This window comes from Peromyscus maniculatus, chromosome 7 (genome assembly GCF_049852395.1).
Source record: "Peromyscus maniculatus bairdii isolate BWxNUB_F1_BW_parent chromosome 7, HU_Pman_BW_mat_3.1, whole genome shotgun sequence".
Taxonomy (NCBI): domain Eukaryota; kingdom Metazoa; phylum Chordata; class Mammalia; order Rodentia; family Cricetidae; genus Peromyscus; species Peromyscus maniculatus.
This window is the reverse complement of record NC_134858.1, coordinates 26441460-26467538: the sequence shown is the minus strand read 5'-3', so window position 1 is coordinate 26467538 and position 26079 is coordinate 26441460. Positions and strand designations below refer to the sequence as shown.

The window sequence follows — 26079 nt, the reverse complement described above, 5'->3', positions numbered from 1 at the left end:
CTAATTATCCCCATCCACTGCCTTGGATATTTCTGCTCTTTCCTTTGACAAACTCTGAATGTGTTTTTTGAGTCGTCTTCCTAGGAGCTACTCCTGATTCTCCCACATTTCAAAAGACAAGTTAGCGGAGGTATTTCTGAGACCCTGCATTCCTCTTACTAGATTGCTAGTCCACTGTTCTGTAAACACGTGCACTATTTGTCATCTTTTTGTGGAAAGCCATAAATAATTATATTGGTCCTGATTACTCCAGTTTCAAGTTCAGTATATGATAGGTAATTTTTCTTTTATTTTATATTTTTGAGACAAGGCCTTCTTGACTGCTGGGATTATAGGCTTGTCCTGGTACTCTTGAATCCTGGTAAGTAGCTGGCTCTCACTAATTAGTTTCTAGAATGAATGAATGAATGAATGAATGACTGCATAAATGAATATTTAACTGATAGATGGTTATTTCCAGCTACAGGCAGTTAGAACAGTCTAGACCTCCATCTCCTCCTCTATAAGAGGTGTACATTAGTCACTTTCTACCTTTGCTCTACTTTTTTATTTTCTGCCTTTGGACGGAAGACCTTTGTGAACATGAGGAGAGATGGCCAATGCATGGGGATCACAAGGAGGACAGAAAAAGAAGAAAGTTGGGAAGTACCCATGATCATAATAGTGGTAGATGAAGTGATGTGAGCCAGGGCTGGGAGGAGATGCTGTCTCAGTGGATCCTTTTAGGCACTGGGAATAAAGGCTCAGCTAGAGGCCGTGTGTACATCCTACAGGGACTTTTACATCATATGCAGAACCAGACACTTTGAAATTACAATTCAGACTTGGAGTGTTATGGCTCCACATTACCTTGGCTCCAAACTGCTGTCAAGCGCCCAAACAGTGTGGTGAGAGCAAGAATGAGTTATAGATTGCAGTACACTGTGGCCCTGGACCACATTCCAGATGTCTTGCTACCTGGAGTCCCAGAGCTTCCTGTGGCCTCAAGATGCTCTGTGGGGAAGGCTCATTCCTCATTAGCAGCAATAGTGCAATATACCTACTGCTGGTAAGGGAGTGAGATCCTTTAACTGCAGATGTAATTACTGGATCCGGCTCCAATTGTGTAGGGACAAATAAGCCCAGGCTCACTGGAGCAAGGAGAGTGCCGCGGAGGACTGAGATGAGAGTAGTTATGACTGCGATGCTGTGAGGGGCCGAGGGTAGCTCAGCCAAGTGTGTGTGTGTGTGTGTGTGTGTGCGTGTGAGAGAGAGAGAGAGAGAGAGAGAGAGAGAGAGAGAGAGAGAGAGAGAGAGAGAGAGAGAGAGAGAGAGAGGCACTTGGGAGTGGAGGATGGTAATGCTGGTTACATCCATTACTTTACCTAGCATTTCTCTTAGGAAGCAAAATCATCCAGAGTATCATTAAAACCAAACTATTTCTGGCACTCCCAGGGGGTTACTCTCAACAATAAGTTATTCTGGAGGAAAAAAAAAAGATGAGAAAAAATAAAAGAAAGAGGTGGTGGCTAGACAAAGCAAAGGCAGAGAAGACTTCCCAGGCTGCCTGCTCTGACTACAGAGGTGTCCTAGTGTCCCATTCTCAGGCTACCCCAGGGACATGCAGGGGATGGGTGGGAGGAGTTCCATGATGCCTGGGCACTGAGAGATCTGATTTCCTCACCTCTTCCCTCAACTCCAGTTCTTGTTAGTGTGTGAGTCAATCACAGCCTCCAGCTGTGAAGCCCACATTCAAAGTGACAATCAACCAGTTTTGCTTAATGAGATCAGTTTCCCCTCATCCCACTTACCACCAGTGGAGGATGTCTCTCCCAGGCTGGAACATTCATAAGACTGGAGAGCCTACTCCAATTAGAATGCTCCAAACAACCCCCCCACCCCAGTCTTCCCTTCCCCCTTCCGGTTCTCATTCTAAGAGAAGCAGCTAATTAACCATGCTGGCTGCTTTTAAACTGTAGAGGAAGGAACTTTCCCCACTGCTACCATTTCTAGAGTCATTTCTCAAGCTCTGGCAATGTGGGGATTAGCAGTTAACACTATAGGAAGCCCATGATAGCAGGTGCTGTGAGGAGGAAGACAGGGGGAAATGGAGCTTGGAGGAACAGGGAAGGTCAAAATTCTGGTGTCACAGAGACAGATCTATCCTATGGGACGCAAAGATCATTCCCCCAATTTGCCAATATTGTACTAAACATTTTTGTGCTTCCTCTTTGCAAAAGTAGTAAGTTTTCCAGCCCAAGTCACAAAGTTTCCCCTAAGCACAGGACTAGAATAACATCTTCCATACCATAGAGCATTGTAACATAGAAAGCTAGACTAGCACAAACTTTAGTATTGAGTGAAGATGCAATAAATAAAGGCTCAGCAAGATGACCATCTGCTATCCAGCATAGAATTTTTAGGGACAGGAGGAAGAAAGAATCGTGATTGGGAAGATGGAAAGAACGTACTTGGGAGAGAACACATTTTCTACAACTTTGTAAATAAACTCTGAAATGCCCCCCTCCCCTGCCTCCTGCCATGGTGGTTTGGATAAGAATGTCCCCCATAGGCTCATATAGTAGAATGCTTAGTCACCAGGGAGTGCAACTCTTTGGTAGGATTGGAAGGATTAGGAGGTATGGCCTTGTTGGAGTAAGTGTGTCAGTGGGGTCAGGCCTTGAGGTTTCAGGCCCAGTCTCACTCTCTCTGCCTATGGACAGGCCAGTGCTCCAGTGCCTGTCTGCATGCTGTAATGCTCCTCACTATATGATAATGGGCTTAACCTTAGAGACTGTAAGCAAGCCCGCTAATTGAATGTTTTATTTTCTAAGAGTCGCCTCAGTCACGGTGTCTCTTCATAGCAATAGAACAGTGACTAAGACACCCCAACAGCCTTTCCTGGGCACATCAGGACTATCATCCCAGTAGTCCTTGGATCTGGAGACAGGTCTAGGCAGACCATCATTGTGCTTCTGTTTCCTTTGTTTCTGGCATACTATAGGATGGATATAAGACCATACGCATACAGTTATTTGCTAGGAATTCTTTGATCACATTTGAAATGTAAGGTGGTGTGCTTGGTGCTAGGAACTTTACAAATGTGCCAGCTCATGTACTCTACTGGACCTCCAGTGGCCAAGGTATGGGGAAGGAAGAAAGGAATCCTATCTAGCCCAAGTGGGGTATAGCATCACCAGGAGATGTCAGTATCTCAGTAATACAGTTAATCAAGACATACTCTTTGCACTTTATGAGGCTTGCCCAGTGCACTGAGAGAATGAAGAGGACAAAACATTTCAGTGCTTAAGCTTCTAAGTGTTATGTCATTGATGCTCTATTGATGTGAAGCATGCTAATTAAACACTGTGCACCTAGCTGTATTAACTTGGTAGGAATGCTTTGAAAATCCCATAACTTGGCATCAGTGTGTGTGTGTGTGTGTGTGTGTGTGTGTGCGCGCGCGCGTGCGCGCGCGCACGCGCGTTTATGTGTGCATCCAACTCTAGCTGTTAGTGAGTTAGATGTGGGCATCTCGCCAAGCTACCTGGAACTTGTGATGAAGCCACAGACCTTCCTAAAACCACAATACGGAGAGAGATCTTAAAAAGTCAATCAGTGACCTCAAGCTACCTCTGCTCTGTCTCTTTCTTGTAGTGGTCCCAACTACTTTGCAGTGGGAGACAAAGCTTACTGATCTCCCCCTCCAATCTCCTTTTCAGTGTAGAAGACAGACTATGTTGTACTTGCCTTGGCTACACACTGACACATTGCAGGGCAAATTTAATCATAGTAAGTTTGGTTGGAAATAGTGGAGACCCAGTTGAAAATACCTTTCCCCAAGAAGGTGATTCATAGAAACTTTACCCTAGGAAGGTAGAGGTTTATAGAAATACAAATGTCTATGAGGAAGGAACCCTAAGGAAAGCCAGTGGTCACATTTGGAGCCAGGGATCTTTTCAAAGATTCTCAAAGGTGTTCACGCTGCAAGGGAGAAGGAAATGAATAGTTCTGAGGTTCCTTCAACATCTGGCCAAGTGAAGGGGCTCAATGCATTATCTCCAGGGGTGGCTGCAGTGTGTTGGTGTGAGGCCTGGCTGCTTATTATTTTCTATTGAAGCCCAGGATTTCAGTTCAGCAGCAAGAGTCACTGTGGACCCACTGCTGAGGCCAATTAGATCTACAGGACTTGTAAAGCTGGTCTCAATTTTATCAGTGTCCAGCTGATTTCAATAGCATAATTTGATATAGCAATTGCATAGAGAAGGCTTTGCAACAGACGGCAGGCGGCACTGGGTGCCTTTCTAATTCCAATTTTACACTTACTATGATACATGTTAATTTCCTTTCTTATATTATAATCTAAAAGTATTTGGAATAGATACTATCAAATTCCATTCTCCTTGCCTCCATAAAGGAAAAGTATCATTACTAATTCATTTTGGTTTATAGATGGGGAATGGAAGCAGAGGTTTAGTCAATTGCCATATTTGCATAGAGAAGGAGTAGATGAGAAATTAAATGTTTCTAGTTAAATCTAGATACAGGATCACCTTATTTGCAAGCTTTCTTGAAGGTCTAGGTTTTTTTTTATAGTATTCTCAGAATAATGAGCAAAAACCTTAAGTACCTTTGGGTGATATGTTATCTCTCCTGTTTTGTTTAGCATATAGTGTTGCTTCTTGCAGACCCAGATCCCTCTTCCAATGGGAACATGGTGTTTCTTTTGTGGAAAGTGTCTGCCTAGGGAGCTAACAAGGGCTCATGTCCCTGTCTCTTTACCTAATGGACTTTTTTCTTTTCTTTTCTTTCTTTTTTTTTTTTTGTTTTTTAAATTTGTTTTGTTTTGTTCTTCAAGACAGGGTTTCTCTGTGTTAGAAATTCTGACTGACCTGGAATTCACTCTGTAGACCAGGCTGGCCTCCAACTCACAGAGATTTACCTTCACCTACCTCTGCCTCTGGAGTGCCAAGATTAAAGATGTGCACCACCTTGCCAGGCTCCCTAATGGACTTTAACTCATCCTCAAACGCCACCTTCCTGGTGAACTTTCCCTGCACTGGGCCATCCTTTCCTGTGTCCCAGTCATACCTGTCACCACACACTGACAGGGCATGTGCTGACTTACTTGATCACTGAGTATCTAGACTGTCAGGTCCTTAAGATGGGATTCACTTCTACCTTCCACACCATTGTTTTGTATGTGTGAGAGAGGAGATATTGTGAAAAGCCAATGAGTGAGTGAATGGATGAGTAAGAAATAAAGATGGAGAAGGCTTGACAACAAACAGCAGCAACACTGCCAGTTCCAATTTTCCAGAGAATTAGTTGAGGTTTTCACCCGATCTGATACATGCTAATATACATTTTTTTTTAATATTTATTCTCCAAAGAGCCTGGTGAAGAAGCTGAACATCATTTCAGTGCAAGCTGAGTTTCCAGCTGCTCCCTTTGTGACAAGCAGAGTTTCTCAGCTCAGTGTGGGAAATATAAAAATAAAAATACTGACTATATATCCAGTGCTACACCTCCAGCCATCAAGACTGCTTGCTGCAAAAGGAGTCACTCCACCAGGGACTTCAGAGAGGGAAGCCTGGGAATTACCATCTGTTTCTTAGTAAAGATTCCTCCTCACAAGGGAGGCAGAATGTGGGTTATCACCAAGGTGTAATCTGTTCGTGCTTCCCAGTCATTAGTGTTAGTATCCCACTATGGAGCCTGGGTCAGGGAACATCAGGTAGGCAGGGGCACAGGCTGACTTCCTCTGCTGCCAGAATAGCTTACTTTGCCCTCCCCCTACTCAGGCATCAGATCTTCAGCATCCCAAGAAAGAGATTCTCAGGAATTTATGACTCAATCAACTCACCCAAAAGGAGCATAAATGGGATTAGTTTTAATATTGTTAAGTTGCAAAAATACAGGCATATGTGCATGCCAAAGCGAAATGTACGCAAGCAAAGGGGGGGAAACATATGGGCACCCATATGGTGAAAGCGCATTGCTAGACCTTCATACACTTCTCATTTACAACAAGAACCAAAGTTAGCGAACATAAATTTGCTTTGCAAAAATGTGAGAGGAACAGCTTGTTTGCCCATAACTGTTCCACTGAGCAAGATATGTATAACCTTGATTTCTCATCTCAGACACCTCTTTCTCACACTCCAGGGATTAATTAGGCTCTAAACATGACTCCAGATTAGAAACAAGGATCCTGGCTGCCTTGCAGAAAGACAAAGGCGCAGTAGCAAGAGTGGATGGTCAACTAATAAGCAATTTCTCTCAGTAGCTGGACCTTGGGCATGGGTGGTTTAGAAGAGAAGTAAGGCTGGTAGGTCTTCATGGGTTTATTTTAATTGAAGCAGAGGAGTAACAGAGACCGTCAACAGACAATGGCATGTCTGTGGCCTTCATTAGGAGGCAGTGCTTTTGTTAGAAAAACGTGATGTGGATGGAGTTAGAAACATGACTAGATGTTGGAAGGGGGTGTGGAGGAAGGAAGGAAGGATAGGATGAGAGTATAGATGTCACTCAAAGTTAGTGGGCACCCTTGGGTGCCCCTGCTAACAAGCAGAAGCGGATTTAAAATGCACCATTACAGTTTGAAGCCATTGGAACCATTTTTGTGTAGTACAAAGAGGTCCGGATTCAAAAACCAGAAACCAGGTTCCTTTCATAGATGTACGGCTCAGCCAGCTGGGAGTCACCTGTCATGTCTTTCTTTGTGTCTGTTTCTGTACCCTTGAAACAGGTGGAGTATTCCTTCTCTGACCCATTTGGAGAACTGTGATAAGCTCATGTGCAATGATGCATAAAGAAGTATAAACTGCATTTATACTCTATAAGCATTTATAGTGGTAGATTATTAATGGAAAATTATGGCTTCATTTTACTCATTCTTTTTTTGTAATGTTTTATTTTAAAATTAATATTGATTTACAAGAAGTTGTAAGAATAGTAGGTAAGTTCTATATACTCACCACTAAGTTTCTTCAATTATGGTATATTACATTAATTGAATATGAATATTAACTAAATCTATACACACATATGTAAATATGTGCATACCATAAGAATGCTATGAAATTTCCATGAATTTTTCTCAGTTTTTCATGCTTATTTTACATGAGTTTGGACACTTCATTATGCATATGGATTCACATGTCTACCACAGCAATGGAGATGTGATAGGCTCAGTGCCAACTCACAGCCCTCTTCTTCTGCCCTTACTCTTGTCATCATTGGTCTGCGGTCTGCTGCCATACTTCTGCTGTTAAAGAAATATACAGTACATAACACTTTTATCCTCAACATAGCACCCAGTTTTCATTCCTTTTAAGTAGTCAAGTTAATGAATAAGGGTTCTTTCTTCTTCTGTGCAGTATGCCATAGTGTGGATATACCACAGTTAGCTACCCACTCAGTGAAAGACATTTGAGTTGTTTGAAGATTTGTCCATCACAAGGAAACATCTGTATAATTTCCAGATTTGCTAAATTAATGACTCAAGAATAAAGGAATGGGGAATAAAGTTAAATATTAGCATTTTTCTCTCAGGACTACTGGAACATTAAATAAGTTAAATACAAGACTAGGATTGACCCAATTCTTGGGTAGCTAGATAGAGATGAACAACCTTGGAGGTCATTGGACCTCTCCATCATGGTTGGTTTTGGACTCTATCTCCTGTTTCCTCAGCAATACCCAAATGGGAAACATCAGCTTTGCCCCCTCCTTAATAATTGAATAGCTTTGTTGAGGCCCAGTAAGGGAGAACTACTTCCTTTTGGTCAAAAGAAAGTTTTGTGTTCTACCTCTGGCCCTGGGTAGAGGCATAACGTTCTGGCCTGCCCTAAAGACTAGAGTATTATATACTATTGTACTCCCTTGAGTATTAATCTAGCTGGGCCTGTCAGTCATCTGACCCTAAGTCCATACACTCAGGAAAGCAGATTGACCTGAAAACATGCTGGGGAGGTGAGAGGAATACTTATCCCTTATTGAGACAATGTACTTTTCCCCTCCCCAAACCCCTCCTAAATGTAGTTGCTGATACAACTTCTGCCAGGCAGAGCTACTAAGCTCACCCACTTTTCTGAGTTGCAGCTCAAGAGGATAACTTGCCCATTTCTTTTTCCAACATTGGCCAAAAGACAAGGCATGCTTTTCCTGACCACCAGGATTTCTCACTGTTTCTCTGAAGCCCCTCCCCTTGGGTACACAACTGCTTGCTGGGGTCTATTGCTGAGCCTGCCTTCTCTAATGGACCCTAACTCAAAAGGCATGGTACCTCTTTCCCTCTTATCCATCTCCTTCTTGGAGCAGCTGCCATCTTTTACAATTTGCCTACTTGGTCATTTTTCTTTCAAATGAATAAAATAGTTCTGGAGCTTTGTTCTGAATCCATTTTAAAATTCTTTTGTGAACAAGACTAAGAACTTGTGGAAGGGGATTCCATTTTTCCAGCAACACAGTAGATATCCAACATAGCCAGTTCCCAGGTTATATATAGGCTGCAGATTTTTAAGACTGCATTTGATGAATCATCCGAACAACAGTTACATAAAAGAAAAAGTTGTGCACCCATGCTCCATGACAATGGGTGCTTGCCATTCTCTGTTTATTTTCAACCCAAACATTATCTGATGAGATTGACATACAGAGTCCCATTCTACAGGACAAGAAACTGAGGATCAGAGAGATGAATGAAGGGATGTTTGTAATCTTACTGAGTTTGTTAAGAGCTAAGCTAAGATCTCAAAATCCAGTCTAAGTGACTGAAGTCCACATATCTCCAGTGAGACAACACACCATATACATATACAAATATGTATAACACAACTATACATATTTGGGGTAATAAGGAATTGATAAGTTGCTCAAGACTTTTTTTCCCTAAGAATTATAGAGCAACAAATAAAGACTATGGATGAAACAGGCATAGTTCTGTATACTTCATAGCCTCAGTATTAAATAGAGAGTACAGAAGATAGAATTACCAAACAAATGAGAACCACGGATTATAGTTTTGCTAGTATAGCTCACCACTACCATGGAACGCATATATCTAGCAACTTCATGTGGTAAAAAATACAAAACTCTACTTCTTCCTGATAACCATCAGAGTACCTCATCACCACCATGAGAGCTGAGGCCCCTCCCTCCTAGTTCTTACTCAGGCTCAATCCATTGGGTTATGCAGATTCTTCATTGTCACAAATTAGAAACAGTCAGAGGAAAGGCAGCCACTGAGAAATAGGCACACCAACTTTAGGGAGAATTGACAATTAATAGTGTGATTGGGGTGAAGAAAGGAAGAGCAGGGAACAATGGACACCAGACACAAGGATTTCAACAGTGTCTAAAGGCTATATTCCTAGTTACCCTAGTCCCCAAGTGCCCAGTTATAAACAACTGAAATGTGTAGTGCAGTTGCTACACTATAAAGATGAGCCTAAATGGCATTCACTAGAATGAAGAATCAGAAGAGAACCTGCTGCATTTTAAAAAAGTGCTTCCATTAAAATGACTCAAGTTGATGCATAAAGGAGTCAGCTTCAGTTACCTAGAAAATTCTGCAAAAATAATTCATTCACCAGCTCCCTGAGGTATTATCTTGTATGAGTAGATTGTGTGAGCAACTCACTCACAGGTGAATGGCTGTCATCTTAAAATCTCAGTGGAGGGAGATAGAAGAGAAGACTTCATTATGGTCCCCAAACATCTGGCCTTCCCAAATATGTCATTAGACGTCGGCCAGGTGTGAGGCATTAGAGTGGATTGCTATGGTATTACAAGAAGGAAAGAAACCCATCCCTCTGTAGAAAAGCAAGTCTTTCTAGACTCTCTCTGCTCCCATTCCTGCACCTTTGTATTCAGATCACCCTTGTGCACAGAAGAGATATCCCCTGCTTTTGCCGATCCAATTACTCTTCTACTTTTCTGCAGGAAGGGATCAGAAAATAATTCCTGAAACCCAGCTCATTCATAGTGTGCTGCAAACACACTGGCCATTTGCTCAACCACTCTGCTTACCTATTTGAAACATGCCTACCTTATTCTGAAGAACTGGAGTCACTAATATAGAAACCTGTGAATTTTTCTTCTAGTCCTGAGCTGCAGGTTACCTTGCAACAGAACTGTATGTGTGTAAAGCCCATTTGGCAAGTATCATAATTCTCTATTACATCCATAAGAATATATTTTATTAGTAAGACATTATCTGCTACTGAAACCATTAAGGATAACTTTTTACATCTAAAGCTATGCAGTCATATGCTTGGTAGTTAGCATGTCAACTGTGAAAACCTAAATGGACATCTGTAGTCCTTCTTTCCTAGAGATGTCACAACACTTCATCATGATCCTGTAAAATGTCCAGCTTTCCTAGGAAGTGTTGGTGAGATCTTCTGTAATGCTACCTCTGGGGAATTCAGGTATATTTTCAATGCTGAAGAGGAAACAGGTCAGTGGGTCTTCAGTTCTTCACTGAGTCTAGAGATTAGAGAAGCTGGGTCTCTTTAAACCACATCTGGTATTTTGTGGATTCTTCAACCCCTGTAGCTCCTTTTGGACTGACACCTTACTTAGGTGTAGTTCTGGGTTTTGATGAGAAAATGAACCAGAAATGCAAAGTTGCTACAGGACTCCCAGGAATGTGCCAATACACAGGATATTCGCACCAAGAGAACTTGGTAATAACATTTAAGATTCCCTCTACCCACCTTACTAACAGACAATTTTAAACAAACATTTACCATCACATCTCGGCCTGCAGCCCTCCATTGTCCAACTATAATTTTATGTAGTAATACCATTCTTTTTTTTTTTTTTTTTTTTTTTTTTTTTTTTTTTTTTTTTTAGATTTATTTATTTATCATGTATACAGTGTTCTGTCTGCATATGTCCCTGCAGGCCAGAAGAGGGCACCAGATCTCATTACAGGTGGTTGTGAGCCACCATGTGGTTGCTGGGAATTGAACTCAGGACCTCTGGGAGAGCAGTCGGTGCTCTTAACCACTGAGCCATCTCTCCAGCCCGTAGTAATACCATTCTTGTACTTTGATCTCTATGTTTTTTTGTATTTTTTCCTTCATTATATCTTCTTTTTTTAATTTCAGAGATTCTTATTTTTGTGGTCACATCAATGCTTAATGTTAATAGTCTCCCACATGGCAATGGAGTTTTACATTCACTTACTCTAACTTCTTTCTGTGATTTCTAGGAATTGGCTGCCTATATTCAGACTGCCATTTTATGACTCTGAGTTTCAAACCCAGGTCCTTGGTCATGCTAGGCATACACTGTACCATTAAGATACATGCCTCTCTTAGAATTACATGTTAAAACCTAAGTATGAATATTATTCTTAACTTTCCTAAATGAATATTTTATTTATTTATTCCAATTATGTAAGCCCACAATTTAAGCCATATATTTCAGAAACTCCACCAATCTTTGGGAGCAGAACTGTCCAGTGAGCTTAATCCTCATGTGTAACACCATTGGAATGCCAAAAGAAACATCATTGTAACCTGTATTTCTTATTCTTCCATTCTCAGCTAACCAACATTTTCCCCCTCAAAATGCTATTTGATGTTCACATTGTACTGAATGGTCCTCTTTAGAACAGCCCCCTAACTCTGAGTAGAGCTCAACATCTTTTCAAACAGAGAAAACACTTGGGTCTACCCAGCAGATGCAGATTTCAAACTTGCAAACTCTCCAGATCTTTGAAAACTTCAGAAACAATGCCTTGAGTTGAAATGTTTAAATGTCATTGCAAGCAGATAAGCTAAGACAATAGCAGCCAGGATAGCTGGGGACCCAAGAGCCTGGAGACAAAGCCTTGCTTGCAGTGAAGTGCAGTCCTGGAGACTGAAAGAGCACAGGCAACATTTAAATTTAGAATTTGCTGGCTTTTTTTTTCTTCTAACGCTGAATTGTAACTATTACACTATATGAAAGGTTGGGAGATGAATGAATCTCTCTTTAAAAGGGGAACTCTTACCAGTGAACCATTAGAAAGAATTGCTTCAAAACACTTACACAAAGTCAAAATTCTTTTTACAATGTTTCCAGGCTTCGAGAACTATATAGTTGGGATCAAATGAGTATATTCTGGGATTTAAAGCATTTATAAATACATTCAACTTTACCAAATGCATAAAAATTGGTCTCCTGGTTAGACATATTCTTGTTGATCACATAAAACCTAAATTCTCTCTGGTTTTAGACAAAAGTCACCTGGGGCTCCTGCCTTTAGGACCTGCACTATGGCTACACTTAGATCAAAGCTGAGCTTGGCAATGCTCACTGTGTGTGTTTTAATGCTCTTGTTGATGTTATAATATTAAAATTTTAGGTTTCAATATCTGTAGTCTTTATCAAAAGTGTTAAGCAATTTTATTAGCACTATCTTTCCCTGGAAAAAGATAGAGATGAAAATGAATGTTCTTAGTTTATGAGGAAGAAAATGCCCACTGCTTAAGTGATGTTTCCAATAACAAATCATTGCTCCTTTGGAGTTATTGAGATGACTGATATCCTAAATTAGGAAAAGACATCAGGACATTATTTCTTATATGTCTACAGAATTCAAAATTTATTAGAATCGAATTTATACTCAGTCTAATGCACTTATTTTTAGTGTAAAGTTGTATTCATTTTGACTTATGTAAAACTATTACAACTATCATTTCATTCAAGATATAGAGCCACACCCTCCCACACCCCAACACACACCCTTTCCTACCCAACTTTGCAATCAGTGTTACCCAAAGTCCCCTTTAGGTAACTGAAGACCTGGCTTTTGTCACTATGGATTAGGGTTACCTGGTCTAGGACTTGTCTATTTCAAAGAAATCACCTGGTGTGTGTGTGTGTGTGTGTGTGTGTGTGTGTGTGTGTGTGTGTGTGTGTGTAGTTACATCTGTCTTTCTCAGTGTGATTTTGAGATTCATCCCCCATGTCATGTAAATCAGTGGTTGGTCTTTTGATTGTTCAACATTGTTTTATTGTTTATGTTTATTTGCTTGCTGTTAGTGTTCATGTGATCTACTTCTAGTTTAAACTGTTGTGAATGAAACTAACACATGCAGTGTATATCTGTGGATACACACTTTAGGTATATGTTAAGTCTATGTTTCACTTTACAGTAAAATGTCAAATTTCCTTCCAGAGTGCTTATTCAGTGGCACAGTTCGGAGTTGAGGAGGGTGAACTTCAGTGGCTCCCTGCCTCACCAACACTTGATGTTATCAGTCTATTTAATTTTAGTCTTTCTAGTGGCTCCATTCATAGTGGTATCTCACTGTGCTTTGATTGTCATTTCTATGATAATGATGTTGAGTATATTTTCATGTACTTTGTTTGCTTTCATATGCTTGTTTTGATCATTTTTAGGTGGGTCTTAGGGTTGTATGCTATAAATTTTCATATTTAGTTAATGTCATTTTTTTGTCAGAAATAAGTATAATCTTTTTCAGAGACTTGACTTTTCATTGCTTTCTAATGATGTTTTAATGGAAATAGGGTCTTTATAGAGGCAATCAAGTAAAAAACAAACAAGAAGAGGTAATCACTAGGATCCCTTACTTTGTCATAGGAATGGGAAGTTTGCACTCACTCATAAGGAGAATGCTACTGAGGATGGAGGCAGACATCAAAGTGACACATTTACAAAACAAGGCATAACCAAGACTCATAGTCAATCATCAGGAGCTAGCAGAAAAGGTGGAAGGAATCAACCAAAGAAAGGAAGCAGCCTGGCTACACCTTGACCTTTGACACACAGCCTCCAACAGTGTGAAGAAACACATTTCCATTTAAGTCATGAAGCTTTTCACACTTGGCTAAGACACTGCCCTGAGAAACTCAAGGAAGTCTGTCATTTTTCTTTCCTTCTCAGAGAGGGCTTTTTTGTGTTTTAGGGATCTCTGCCTTTCTCAAGGTTATGAGGATTTACTTCCCTGCTTTCTTTTAGATGTACATTATTTTTACATTACACGCAGGCATATGTGTATTTTCCTATTCACTGGTTTCACGTTTGGGTTTTCCAATGCCTGAGGGAGCACTTGATTCTTGTATATTCTCTAGAATCAATCACAGTTCTGGCAACAGTGTAATATATCAGCTGGCTCTGTGCCCATCCTTGAAAGTTCAAGTTGGAGCAAGTTATTTTCACAGCGGTAAGGACCCAGGTTCTTTTGTTTTCCTTCCTACTAAGTCAGAGATGATGGTAACTGATGGTTTAATACCAATTCCTGAGTACTGAGCAAGGTCACGCCTAGTGTAAGTCCCTACTCCTACTGCCCTTCTTCCTCTCACAGTGACCTCTGTGTGTCCAGATCCAACAGGTATGGCTCTGCATAACTGTCCTGAAAGTATTGAAGCAGGAGGTCCTTCTCTCCATCAGATAGGGCAGTGTCAAAGTTCCCAAGGGCATGCTATCAACCTCACCCTCTACTACAAGAAAGGACACACCCCTCTCCACACAAATTACTATTGTCAATGAAAGCTACTCATCCACTCTTCCATTCAGTTTGGAGTCAAAGGATTTCTAAATTATGGGAAGAACTGAGAACATAATTTCAGTAAATTTCTTCTACAAAGTCTTTTCCTGGAACGTGGGGCTCAGCAGCAGATACATAGAATAGGTTGCTTTTGAGATGCTGAGTTGCAGCATTCACATACAAGGCTATTTTCTGGTTGCTGATGTTCTTTTTGCATAAGCACCATGCAGGCCTTTAATATACAGTCTCAAAACTTTGCATGGTGAATACCTTACCCTTGACTGACAGGTGTCTCCATGTTACCGTTGGTTCTGGTCTGCCGATTGCAAGACATAACAGAGTCACACTGCTTCCTTCATTCACAGTAACATCTGAAGAGATGTTCATTATCTGGGGAGGAACTAAAAAAACACAGAAGAGAGAAAAAAAAACAGAATGATTCCTTGCACTTAAAAGGAGCTATCAGCCTATAAATATGCAAATATCATATTACATATTTGTACCATAAATATCATTTTAATCCCACTTTGCTCATCTTGTCAAAGATCTGAACATTGGCACCATTTATGGAATGTCTCTAATAGAAAAACTCATTGTTATGCCCTGTTGAGGTAGTTGGTAGATGTAGGTATGGTGGTAGCATTGGCAGATCTGAAGACAAGTGTATAACCACTTATTCAATGAGAGGAAAGTCAAAGATAAAACACAAGAACCTGCAAGAGTCCTTCTCTGTCCACAGGCTCCTTTCTTATTTACACAGATGACAGGAGGTTCCCAGTCACAGATTGTACCCAATACCTCACTGCAAAAGCCAAACACATTGGCTAATTACCATGTCCCAAGCATTCAGACTCTTTCTAAAGCTTTGAGGTTGAACACAGTATTTCTTCCCAGAATTCTTTTCAACTATTTTTTTTTACATTTATTTTATTTTATTATCGGTGTTTAGTGGTTGTTTATTTTAAGCCTATATAAATCCAGTTCAACAAATCCACAAAACTTTTAGTACATACTAGAAATTGTGCAGGATATTAAGAATTAAAATGAGTAATTGAATATGCAGTTCATGCTCATACAAATAAAAAATATTCATAAAACAATAGGCAACCTCCCAAACCAGAAAGTTTCCATTAATCCATCTGACCTTCAAACCCCATTCAATTTTTTTTTAAAAAAATTTGAGACAATGTTTCTCTGTTTACCAGTCCTGGCTATCCTAGAACTCAGTTTGTAGACTAGGCTGGCCTGGAACTCAGAGATCGACCTGCCTCTGCCTCCCAAGTGCTGGGATTAAAAGTGTGCACCACCACTGCCAGGCTTCAAATTTTGCTACTTTAAATTTTTTTTTTTTGTTTTCTGGTTTGAGAACTTCATACATGCATTTAATGTGTTTTGATCAAACATATATCCCATTTGCTCCTCTAATTTCTCCCCTACTCCCAACTTGTAACTTCACATGCTCTCTCTGTGTCTTTTATAACCTACTGAGTCTATTTAGTGCTGTCCTTAGATGGGTATAGGATCATCTACTGGGGTATGGATAGCAATTTAGGAGCTACATTCCTGAAGTAATCATATTCTCCCTCTCTTAGCTACTATCAGTTGCCAGTATCTTCTGAACTAGTGGTAGGTCTTTAGTGGCTTTCAGTACAAGTGTCTTGTTGTACATGGTAAACTGTTTGTCTGTTGTCATTTACTGCCTTTGACTCTTACGGTATATCTGCCCCCCTCTTTTATGATGTTCCCTGAGCTCCAGAAGGAAGGTGGCATCTGAGCAGTTCTCTAAAGAGGAGCCAAGCCCTTACAAGTAAAAGATGAAGAAGGGGGAAGAACAGCAAAGTCTTCTGGACTGGAGCTATGGTTCACTGCCACTGCCCAGCACAGTGAAAGAGTTGCATACCACATAACACCAGCCTTGGGAAGACCTCAAATCAAAATTTAGACCAAGATTTCTATGACATGAGAAACACTTTTGCATTGTTTCAAACACTGGATAATTTTAAGACCCACAGTAAGCCAGGACATATTTGTACCATGAAATGAATTATTTTTGGTGCTATGGTATTCCATCAGTTAGAGCCAGGGCTCTGGAGTGCAGTTTCTCACCTACTGTGTGATCTTAATTCGTAATTTGCTCTCTACTGTTTGAACTTTGGTGCCTCACCTGTTAACTGGGAGGCACTAACCTCTTTGCTAGATGATTTTAAGTGCTGTCTTATCAGAGTGTTTGACATAAAATAAGCACTCATAAGTATTGGTTGCTATGGCAGCCACAATGCTGCTGCTGATTACAAAAAAAGTGACAATAACATTGCACAATTGTTTTCTTCTTTAATACCGGGACAAGGTCCATGGATCTTAGGTACTTCAAGCATAATATGATTCCTCATCTTACTACCTACCTTGGTTGAACTTGTGACCTTAACTACCAACTTCACTAAAACCTCAGGATAGGAAAATACCTAGATTTCACCTCAACTTTTCTCATCAGCATTTCTGCTTGGCTTTATCACTAATTCTCAATGGAGAACTACAGTAGATTCTCACCTGCAACTTTGTAATTGGTTCCTTGGCATCTTTACGTCCATCAAATCTACCGTCTCCATGTAGACAGTGTGACCCTTTGAAGTAATAAGGTAGTCAGTCTGCTCTTCTACTGACTCTTGCAGCTCTCTATGGTGTCCCAGGTGTAACACACAAGTTCCCCTGTGTAAACAGGTCCTTTGTAGACTGACTACAGCACCGTATCTATAGACAGCTGCCACTCACAGTGCACACTGCAGACCCCCATGCTCTTGGATTCCATCAAGCAGATCCCCATGCCCTTGGATCCTGTCAGGACCCAGGTACCCAGAAGACTTTGCTGTTCTTCCCCCGTCTTCATCTTTTACTTGTAAGGGCTTGGCTCCTCTTTAGAGAACCGCTCAGATGCCACCTTCCTTCTGTCGTTCCCCTTTCCCATGTCCCCAATACTGAAGCATTTTTCCCGTGTCACCTCATGCAAGCCTGCCTCAAGAAGATGATAAACCATGCTACATTGCAGCTACCATAGCACCCTGTCTCTTTCCCTAGAGACCAAGTGCATGAGGAAAGGTGGAACCCCTGTATCTTGTATTTGGAGGATGTCAAGGGCATGTGCTGAACTCCTCTCTGAGAGGAGGATTCAGAGCACTGTCTAAACAGAATTCCAATGCTAAGGGAGGCAAAGCTTGGAATGCAAGCTTCCAGCTTCCTTCCCAATTTTTTATTCCTTTCAAATCATCCGAATTGAATGAAAGACTACAGAGAGACAAGGCACCAAGCCTACAGTCCTGTTGATTTATTTGTATTGCCACTTTAATTATGAATTATTAATTATCAAACAAACAGCTGAAGTGCTGGTAGGTTCCAAACCACCCAAGTCATTGGCAGAAGAGAATTATGGCCAATGTTGAGTTCTGACAATGCCGCAGCCTGCAGTTTCGCACTGCTGAGACCTCACAGGTGAGACTTTTCAAGGAGAAGCCATAAGTAACCAGCGGAACATTTGAGCTCTTGAGGGAATCCACATTAGCAAATAAATAAAAATTGCTTAGCTTATAAATCTGCCATATTGGGGGTTATTTCTGCATTAGGAATTGCCTTGAAATTTCAGTGCACATATTTTACCAAATAACACACAGGAAAAAAAAAAAAAACAGGCACTTTCCAACTGTACTGTATACTCTGGAGAAAATGGCTCTACCTGTTTTTCAGTATTTTCTAGCTTGTTAAAAAAAATAGGTCTGGGCATAGAAATGTCAATACATGTTTTCTCATTCCTATAAAGCAACAACTTCGGTGCAGCTTCCAAATATTCTCAAAAATAATATCTGCTTTAGGCAGAAGTGCTAGGCCATCTTCGGGCCTCTTTAGGAAGACCCTGGAGTCTTTCTGGGAGGAATACAGACACAGCTTGGGCAAGCACAGTTGTATCCATGTGTAGTGACATCATAAGTTACAAACCATGACACATTGGGCTGGAACTCCCAGCACAGCACCCACCATAGAGATGCCATTTTTACTGCCATGGTGTTTCTTGTGCTAGTTTAAGTAGAGCAGGGGACATGGAACTAGGAAGACTGGGTGGTAACAGTGTGATTTTGCATTCTCCATTGTCTAGTCAATGTCATCCATTAGGAACAAGCTGCCTGGAGAGGATGGCCAAAGCAAACCAGACATCCCTACTCTTCCAGGCTGCACTATCCATCATCCCCAGTAACTCAGGAGGATTCTGTCATTTTCTCAAAGGAAGAATGATAAACTCCATTACAGACATATAGATACTCAATAAGACAGGAAGTGAAGTGATTTGGAAGGAAGAAAGTCCCTTTGGGTCTCAGTGATGAAGCTCTTGGTAGCCAACATTAGTGTCGAACTACTTGTTTAAATGGCTTTACACATGAATGGACTTTTTTTTTTTTTTTTTTCGAAACAGGGTTTCTCTGTGTAGCTTTGTGCCTTTCCTGGATCTCACTCTGTAGACCAGGCTGGCCTTGAACTCACAAAGATCCGCCTGGCTCTGCTTCCCAAGTGCTGGGATTAAAGGCGTGTGCCACCACTGCCCGGCTTTTTTTTTTTTTTTTTTTTTTTTTTTCACATGAATGGTCTTATGGGCTGCTGAAAATTATGAAATAACTAGAATAAAATGAAGAACTGAGGCATAGAGAGAGTTCAGTAAGTTATCCCAGATTATATAGGTTTATATTGTGTTTTCTCTTGGTTTAATATTATTAAATTTCCAAATGCCATAAACCCTTGGTCTTTGGTTTTCCATGTTTTGCACCCTTCTTTGGGCACGGTCCCTCACAGCGCTTTCTACAGCAAACAACTTCTCTATCTTACACAAGGTAGCTTCTCCAGCTTGCTGCAAACCATTGGCAGCCTGAGCCCATCTTAGCCATCCTTGTTGCTCCAAGCCATGTATGTTGCTTGCCAAAGGGGTTGTAATATAATTTTTAATCTGAATTGATCTTAGTAATATCATGAAGTTCTAGCATTGCTCCCATGATAATGTTTTGAAGATAATATAAAGGTCACTTGGGAATAATTTCAAATGCTTCTCCACATTTAGAGAATAGATCCATGTTCAATGTCAATAAAAATCTGTGACAAGTGAGTCTATATATCATGCTAGTGTTGACAAATAACCAAAGAGACACAAATAAATGAATAAAAATCTTAACTGGAAATGCCCAGGTTGCACAAAGAAAATGGCAGACCAGTGAACTATTACTAAGAGATTACAAATAAAACATTTTCAGGTCCTACCTATGGATGCTTTTGGTCTTCCCTAATGGTAGACCAGGGCTCTGGTTTATTTTCACTGACTCTGAGGGTTATGGTTTGAATGTGAAAATTTTCCAATAGGCACATGTGTTTGAACGCTTGGTCTTGGAATGATGGCACTGTTTGAGGAGGTGGCATAAACTTCGGGACATAAATCCTGGTAGGCAGATATAGACTATCAAGGCTGGTATCATGGGCTAAAGCCCACCCCTATTTCCAGCATGAGGTCTCTTCTTTCCATCCACCACCATGGACCAAGCTGTCCCAGCCACTTTGTCATCCTCTTCATGATGGATGGTACCTTTCAGGCAATTCCAATCTGTTGATATTCTGATAAAAATGTTTTTATCTACAAAGTTCCCCCCAAAGAACTGTATAGTCAAGTTACAAAAACATCATTAAAAAATTCTCTATCCTTGAATCTGTGGCTATTAGGTTGAACTGAATGGTGTTGTAAAATAAAAAAAAAAAAGTTCTCTATCCATGACTGTACTAATCTTCCATATTCAGAATATTATAATGCTGCAGCCATTTCTATAGAATGACTGTTTGCAAGTTTGTGTCTTGGAAATATCTTCTCCTACTTGTGTGTTTATGTGAGTTCTAAGATCAGATATGCTCTGGAAGAGTCCTCGGGTGTACCTGCACATGACTGTCCAGGTTATCTGGGTAGGCCCTAGGGAATTCAGCTCTTAGATGGGGTGGCTGAAAACCCGAGGTTCCTGAGCTCCCCTTGCCATGTATGTGCCACATCTGGCCTCCACCACCGAGTTTCTTGTGGTTGTGCTGTTAATGGTAAAGTCAAGTGCCTTCAATGCTAAAGGCTCAGAAATCTTTCTTAAACTGATTTCATGTCCTATGCAAGTGTTTTCTACAACCTGCATAACCAGTACTTTGTAAAACTTGTTTATGCTTCAATTGTACATAGTGTTTTTTAAAGAAATATATAGTATTTTTATTTAGGTACCTCCAAACTTGAACTCGTCTGTGTGAAGCATTGTAAACGATACATTTCTCTTTTGAGTACCATCACAGTTGTACAGAGGTTTTCACTGGTTCTATTTTTCTACTGTTACTGATAAGCATGTAACACTGACTTTATCCTACATATAGTTGACATTTCAAATAAATGGCTTGTATAGAAAAAAAAATCTCATGTTTTAAGTACACGTATGATTTTGGGGTTGGGCTGCACTCACAGCTACCCTGGGGCACATGTGACCCATTAGATACACCTGCTTGAGCCAAAATAAATCCCAGTCCTTTAAGTTACTTCTGGCAATGATAAGGAAAAAAAAAACTGATAAGGGGAGAGACAACAGGGCATTCATACAGGATTGAGACTGCTCAATGCATATCTGCAGTGGCCCTGAACTATTTATGTGTTAATATTATTTGTAGGAAGACAATGTTTTAACAGACTGCAATCAAGTATCCTGGGGAACAGGTAGATTTCCAAAATGTCATTGGGCTCCAGGCTGCCATGAAATATATACCCAATCTCTGTACCTACTTCATGACAACCTGCTATAGATACTTCAAATGACATCTAGAACCTGGTCATTCATCTTCAACCCCACCACCATGGACTCAGCTGACATTCTCATCTTCTGTTATTTGAAGTATTACAAAGTCTAGTCATGTTCTACTTATTACTACCCTATATAACAAACTCCATATGCTCACCACAGTTATTATAAATTCCTTGTTTCTGTTCATGTCATCCCTTGGACCAGCAGACACCAGCAGCAAAGGTTTTAGCAGGATTTATATGCTTGGCTTCAGTCAGTCTGTCCACAGCCTAACCACAGCCTCCTGGCTAGTGTGTGCCTTTGGGGCTCTGTCACTCTCATCCTGTGCGTTTCCACACACTCTTCCCTCTGCCTGTGAAATAACAGTCCTGTCTCTGTGCCCTGGAACCCATCATCCTTCAGTACCTAACTAAGATAACAATTCCTTTATGATGCCTGAGTTTCTCTCTTCCTCCCAAGGCATTCTTTATCATACTGCTTGCCTTTGCAACTGAGCTGTTTCATGGCCAGAGTCTCTTACATCTATCTGTGTGCTGCTGTTACACAACACAAAGTCTGCTATGTACTGACACCACCATTAGAATAAATATAACACGTAGATGAATAGGTTTTCAAGTTTAGTATTTTTATAGAATGTTTCAAGTGTATCGTATCATATCCTAGAATGTTTCAAGTATATCGTACCATATCCTAGAATGTTTCAAGTGTATCATATCGTATCTGACATTTGTTCTTTCCTCTCCCTAAAATACTCAAGACCTTGCTCTACTGATGTGAGTTTTCCTTCTGGGATCAGTTTTAATGGAGTCTTTGCTGATGACTCCAGTTCTCCCCCAACCACTTGTTTAATTCAGGCCATTTTGTTCTAGTATCTTCTTAACATCCACATTTTCCTCTATGATACTTACAGTTTTGTGCTTTTGTGTTCATTGACAAGACATGTTTGTTTGTTCTGTCATGGACTTTAAGTATAAATTTTATAAAGCATAATGGACCCTGTACTTAGAACTGTGCTTAACAGATAATGAAAACTTGTTGAATAAGTGTCTACATTTTGTAGATCATTGTGTTCTTTTAAGAGAGGAAGTTTGAGTTAGAAAAGGCTTTCCTGAAGGCAAGGCCTTCTTTGTACAAAGCCAATAGGGATGGGCCCATGTGTTTCTGCATCTATTATACCCACCCCACAAACAGTGGTCACCATAGGGAAGATATAATTATAAGAGGTTGCATGTCCCCCACTTGGGTTCTGGAGTCCAGGAGCTCCCCGAGGCCTGGGCAACATTCCCTTATCTCCTCCCGGGTCCTGGCTCACCATCTGTAAAGCGAAGCTGACAAAATGTGCCTTGCCTGATTGTTGTAAGAAGTAAACATAACTTTACACAGCACACCAGCACAGTGCCTGGAAATATGCCAGCTCTTATCAAATGCAAACTGCAGTTATTCTTTCCTGTGCCCACTGTGGATGTTGTTGCTGCCATTTAGATACAAAGGAACAGTTTCAGCCATTCCTATAGATCATTTCCCAAATCTCAGTTCCAGTCACTTTATGTCAGGGTTTGTGCATAAAATTTGCCTTGCATTGCTGACAGGGGGAAGATTTACTTACACTTAATTAAGTTAAATGTATTCAATAACTAAGTAAATTAATAAATGTGATATATTAAATTGTATATAAGTCACATAATAAGTATAGTTTTGTAATGTGATCTAGATAACAATAATCATATACTATTTAATAACATAAATAATAGAGTGTAGGCACAAGATTATACCTACAAATAATATTGTTATAAATATAGTATGTACCCACATGTGGGTATTTCCACACATATAATTGCACACCTGCTCTGGCTATGTCAGGAAGTACTCTAGGCATGTCTGTTAGCATCTTCCTCTTCAACTTAACTTTGCACCTGAGCCAATGCACAGGCAGACTTCACCCATGTTTATAGAGCAATCGTCAGGTCTCCTTATATCTTTCAGGGAGTCTTTCTAGAAAGAACAGTGGACAGTGGACAGGCCTCGGCATCCTGCCCATCTCAGCCCAGGGCCAACTCAGAAAGAGGCAACATGCAGGATGACTGCTACTTCTCCATGGTCAGTCTCAGCAGGCAGGCCTTTGTCTGCCATCCCTAGCAAAGTGGGAAGCAATCCTTCACCTGCAATGACTCTGTTATCCAATTTGGTCCTGATGATGCCTCTGAGCTGGACCAGGTAGGGTCTGAATTCTGAGGACTGTGAAAGCTTAGGTGGGGCCTAGCTCTCGAGATGGTGCCATGCAGGGGAGCCCAGACTAGAACCACAGCTCCAGATTCCGGCCATGGCTTCCTTGCACTAAAAAGCTGTCTGTGTGGCTGCAGTCCTCTGGATGGCGGCACCCAGTGGAGAAGTGCACAGTAGTGATACTTCTGTGGTTTCTCTGAGACCTACTCCCATTCTTTCTTACTATTAAGAATGCCCATGCCAGCAAGAAGTCAGGGAGGTGCTTTTCTTTCAGAGACACTAGGACAAGATCACAGCAGGAAGCCATGCTATTTAAAAGTTCCCAAGGTGAGTTTGTTTTGTAGCCCCGCTGAGAACCACAGTTTTAGCCCTGCATGGGGCCTGGGTTTGTCCTGTGTCCCTGTCAGGCACTGAGATGTGACATGGCCAGCCTCTGTGCTGTCTCTAAGTGCCCTGCCTGGAGGTCTGTGATCCACTAGTGATGTCTGCCCATGTTCTGTTCCCTGAAGCTTCCTGAGTCTTCTAACATCACTACCCTTCTCTATTCACTCACAGGGTTTTGGTCTCAAATGCCTTAGTTAAGCTCCATGGTTAAAAACAGAACAGCTCTTGATTTGCAGTTCTAGACACTAACATTTGAATACTACTTCCTTCTGCTTTGGATTGAGTTTTGAAAAAGGCACATATTCAGGCCATTGAATTTTAGCTTCCTGGACTGTAAAATGGGCATAAGAATATTTGCCTCGCAGGTATGTGGAGATTAGATTAGAGAGAATGGTTTGAAAGTGCCTTAAATGGCCATTATTACTATTTTCATTTTAATGTTATTATGATGCTGAGGGAATAACAAAATATTAAGAGATCTTGTGAGGGTAATAGAAATATGAAACACTTTTCATTATAGTTTTAAACACTCAAGACTAATTTACAAAAATAATATAGCAAGTGCTTTTAAGGATCCCATGTTTTATTCTTGTGGGGTTACCTTTCTGCATTCTAATAGGGCAGCTTATTTCCTAAACAAGAGGCAAGAATAAATTGGAAAATGTAGTATTCAAGCTAGTTTAGCTTGAGCAGCATTTTGCATGTGAAATGGTATAGCAATTTACTAACAATCATAATCAGAAACAAACATCACTGCACTATATAAAGCAAATGAAGAACTGGGTTCAAGTCTCTCCTCCTTGATTGTATAATCTCTTGCAAGTCACTTAGCCCACCTGCTGAGTACTGAGTGTGCCTGTGTATGTGTTCATGCATTCGTGCTGCTTATTTGTTTTTGTTGGTTTTAAAATGAAGGAACTAGATTGCAAACGCTCAGCTCAAGTGTTCTCTGGTTTAAACTAGATTCATGACCCTCCAGCAGTATTACAAGTACACTTATATAAGATGGCACTGTCACTCATGTTTATAATTCCATCCCTCAGGAAGCATTGGCAGGAGGATTGCTGGGGGCTCAAGGCCAACCTGGGCTACACAGTGAGTTGCAGGCCAGTCTAGGCTATTTTATGAAACTATATCTCAAAAGAAGAAATAGGAGAAGAAAGAAGAGGAGGAGGAGAAGGAAAAGAAGGAGGAAGAGGGGGAGAAGGAGGAAAGTAAAAAAAGCCAAGACCAATCTACAAGTGACTTAACTGCTGGAAGCAACAGAAAATAATAACCTTTGTTATCCTTGAATGAAACACTCGTGTATGCATATGTCTATGTCTATGTTTATGTCTATGTAGTTCTTATAATCATTAACACATTAATACAATCAGCATATGAATAAACATATACATTAAGAAAACAAATAAAAATCCAGAAATATATGTAAATGTTTGTAGTCATTGTCAGCAAGATGTGGAAACATATCAATGAGTAAAGAATACAGTTTCCAAAAAAAGACACAGGAACAACTTATATCCACATACAAGTAAACATTTGGAACCCAGCTTCACACTATACAAAAAAAAGTAACTCAAAATGGATGAAAGAATTGAACTTAAAAGCTGAGACTTAGATAAAAGCATAGGCAGAATTCTTTGTGATCATTGATTATTTCATAAGTATGACAAGATAAGTACAAACAGAAAAACAAAGCTGAAGAAAATCTCAAAATGGCCAATATGAATATCAAAATATTCTTAGCAATGTTTCTCACCAGGAAAATGTAAATCAAAACCTGGAAGAGATACAGCTTTATACACCAGAATAATTATATTAGACAGGCAACAATAAGCTTTGGCAAATACCTAGAAACTAATGACAGCATGACTTTGATGTTAGACTGTGGCTTCTCACAAACTTGGTTTCCAAAGAACCCAGATATGTAGCTAGAGTTTTCCTGCCTTGCCCACAGTCAGGACAAATCTCTGTCACCCACCAGTCCCACAGCCGCTCAGACCCAACCAAGTAAACACAGAGACTTATATTGCTTACAAACTGTCGGCCGTGGCAGGCTTCTTGCTAACTGTTCTTATAGCTTAAATTAATCCATTTCCATAAATCTATACCTTGCCACGTGGCTCGTGGCTTACCGTCAT

General features: G+C 40.5%; 1 protein-coding gene across 8 annotated transcripts in view; it reads right to left on the bottom strand.

Annotated features, from left to right (window-relative positions):
- Opcml (opioid binding protein/cell adhesion molecule like) overlaps nt 1–26079 on the bottom strand; it is a 1130894-nt gene that overhangs the window by 92666 nt on the left and 1012149 nt on the right. For all 8 annotated transcript variants that reach the window (XM_076575912.1, XM_042280598.2, XM_076575910.1 and 5 more), the window contains one exon: nt 14768–14893. In XM_076575912.1, the coding sequence (XP_076432027.1) occupies nt 14768–14893 (126 nt within the window). The remainder of the gene's footprint in view (nt 1–14767; nt 14894–26079) is intronic.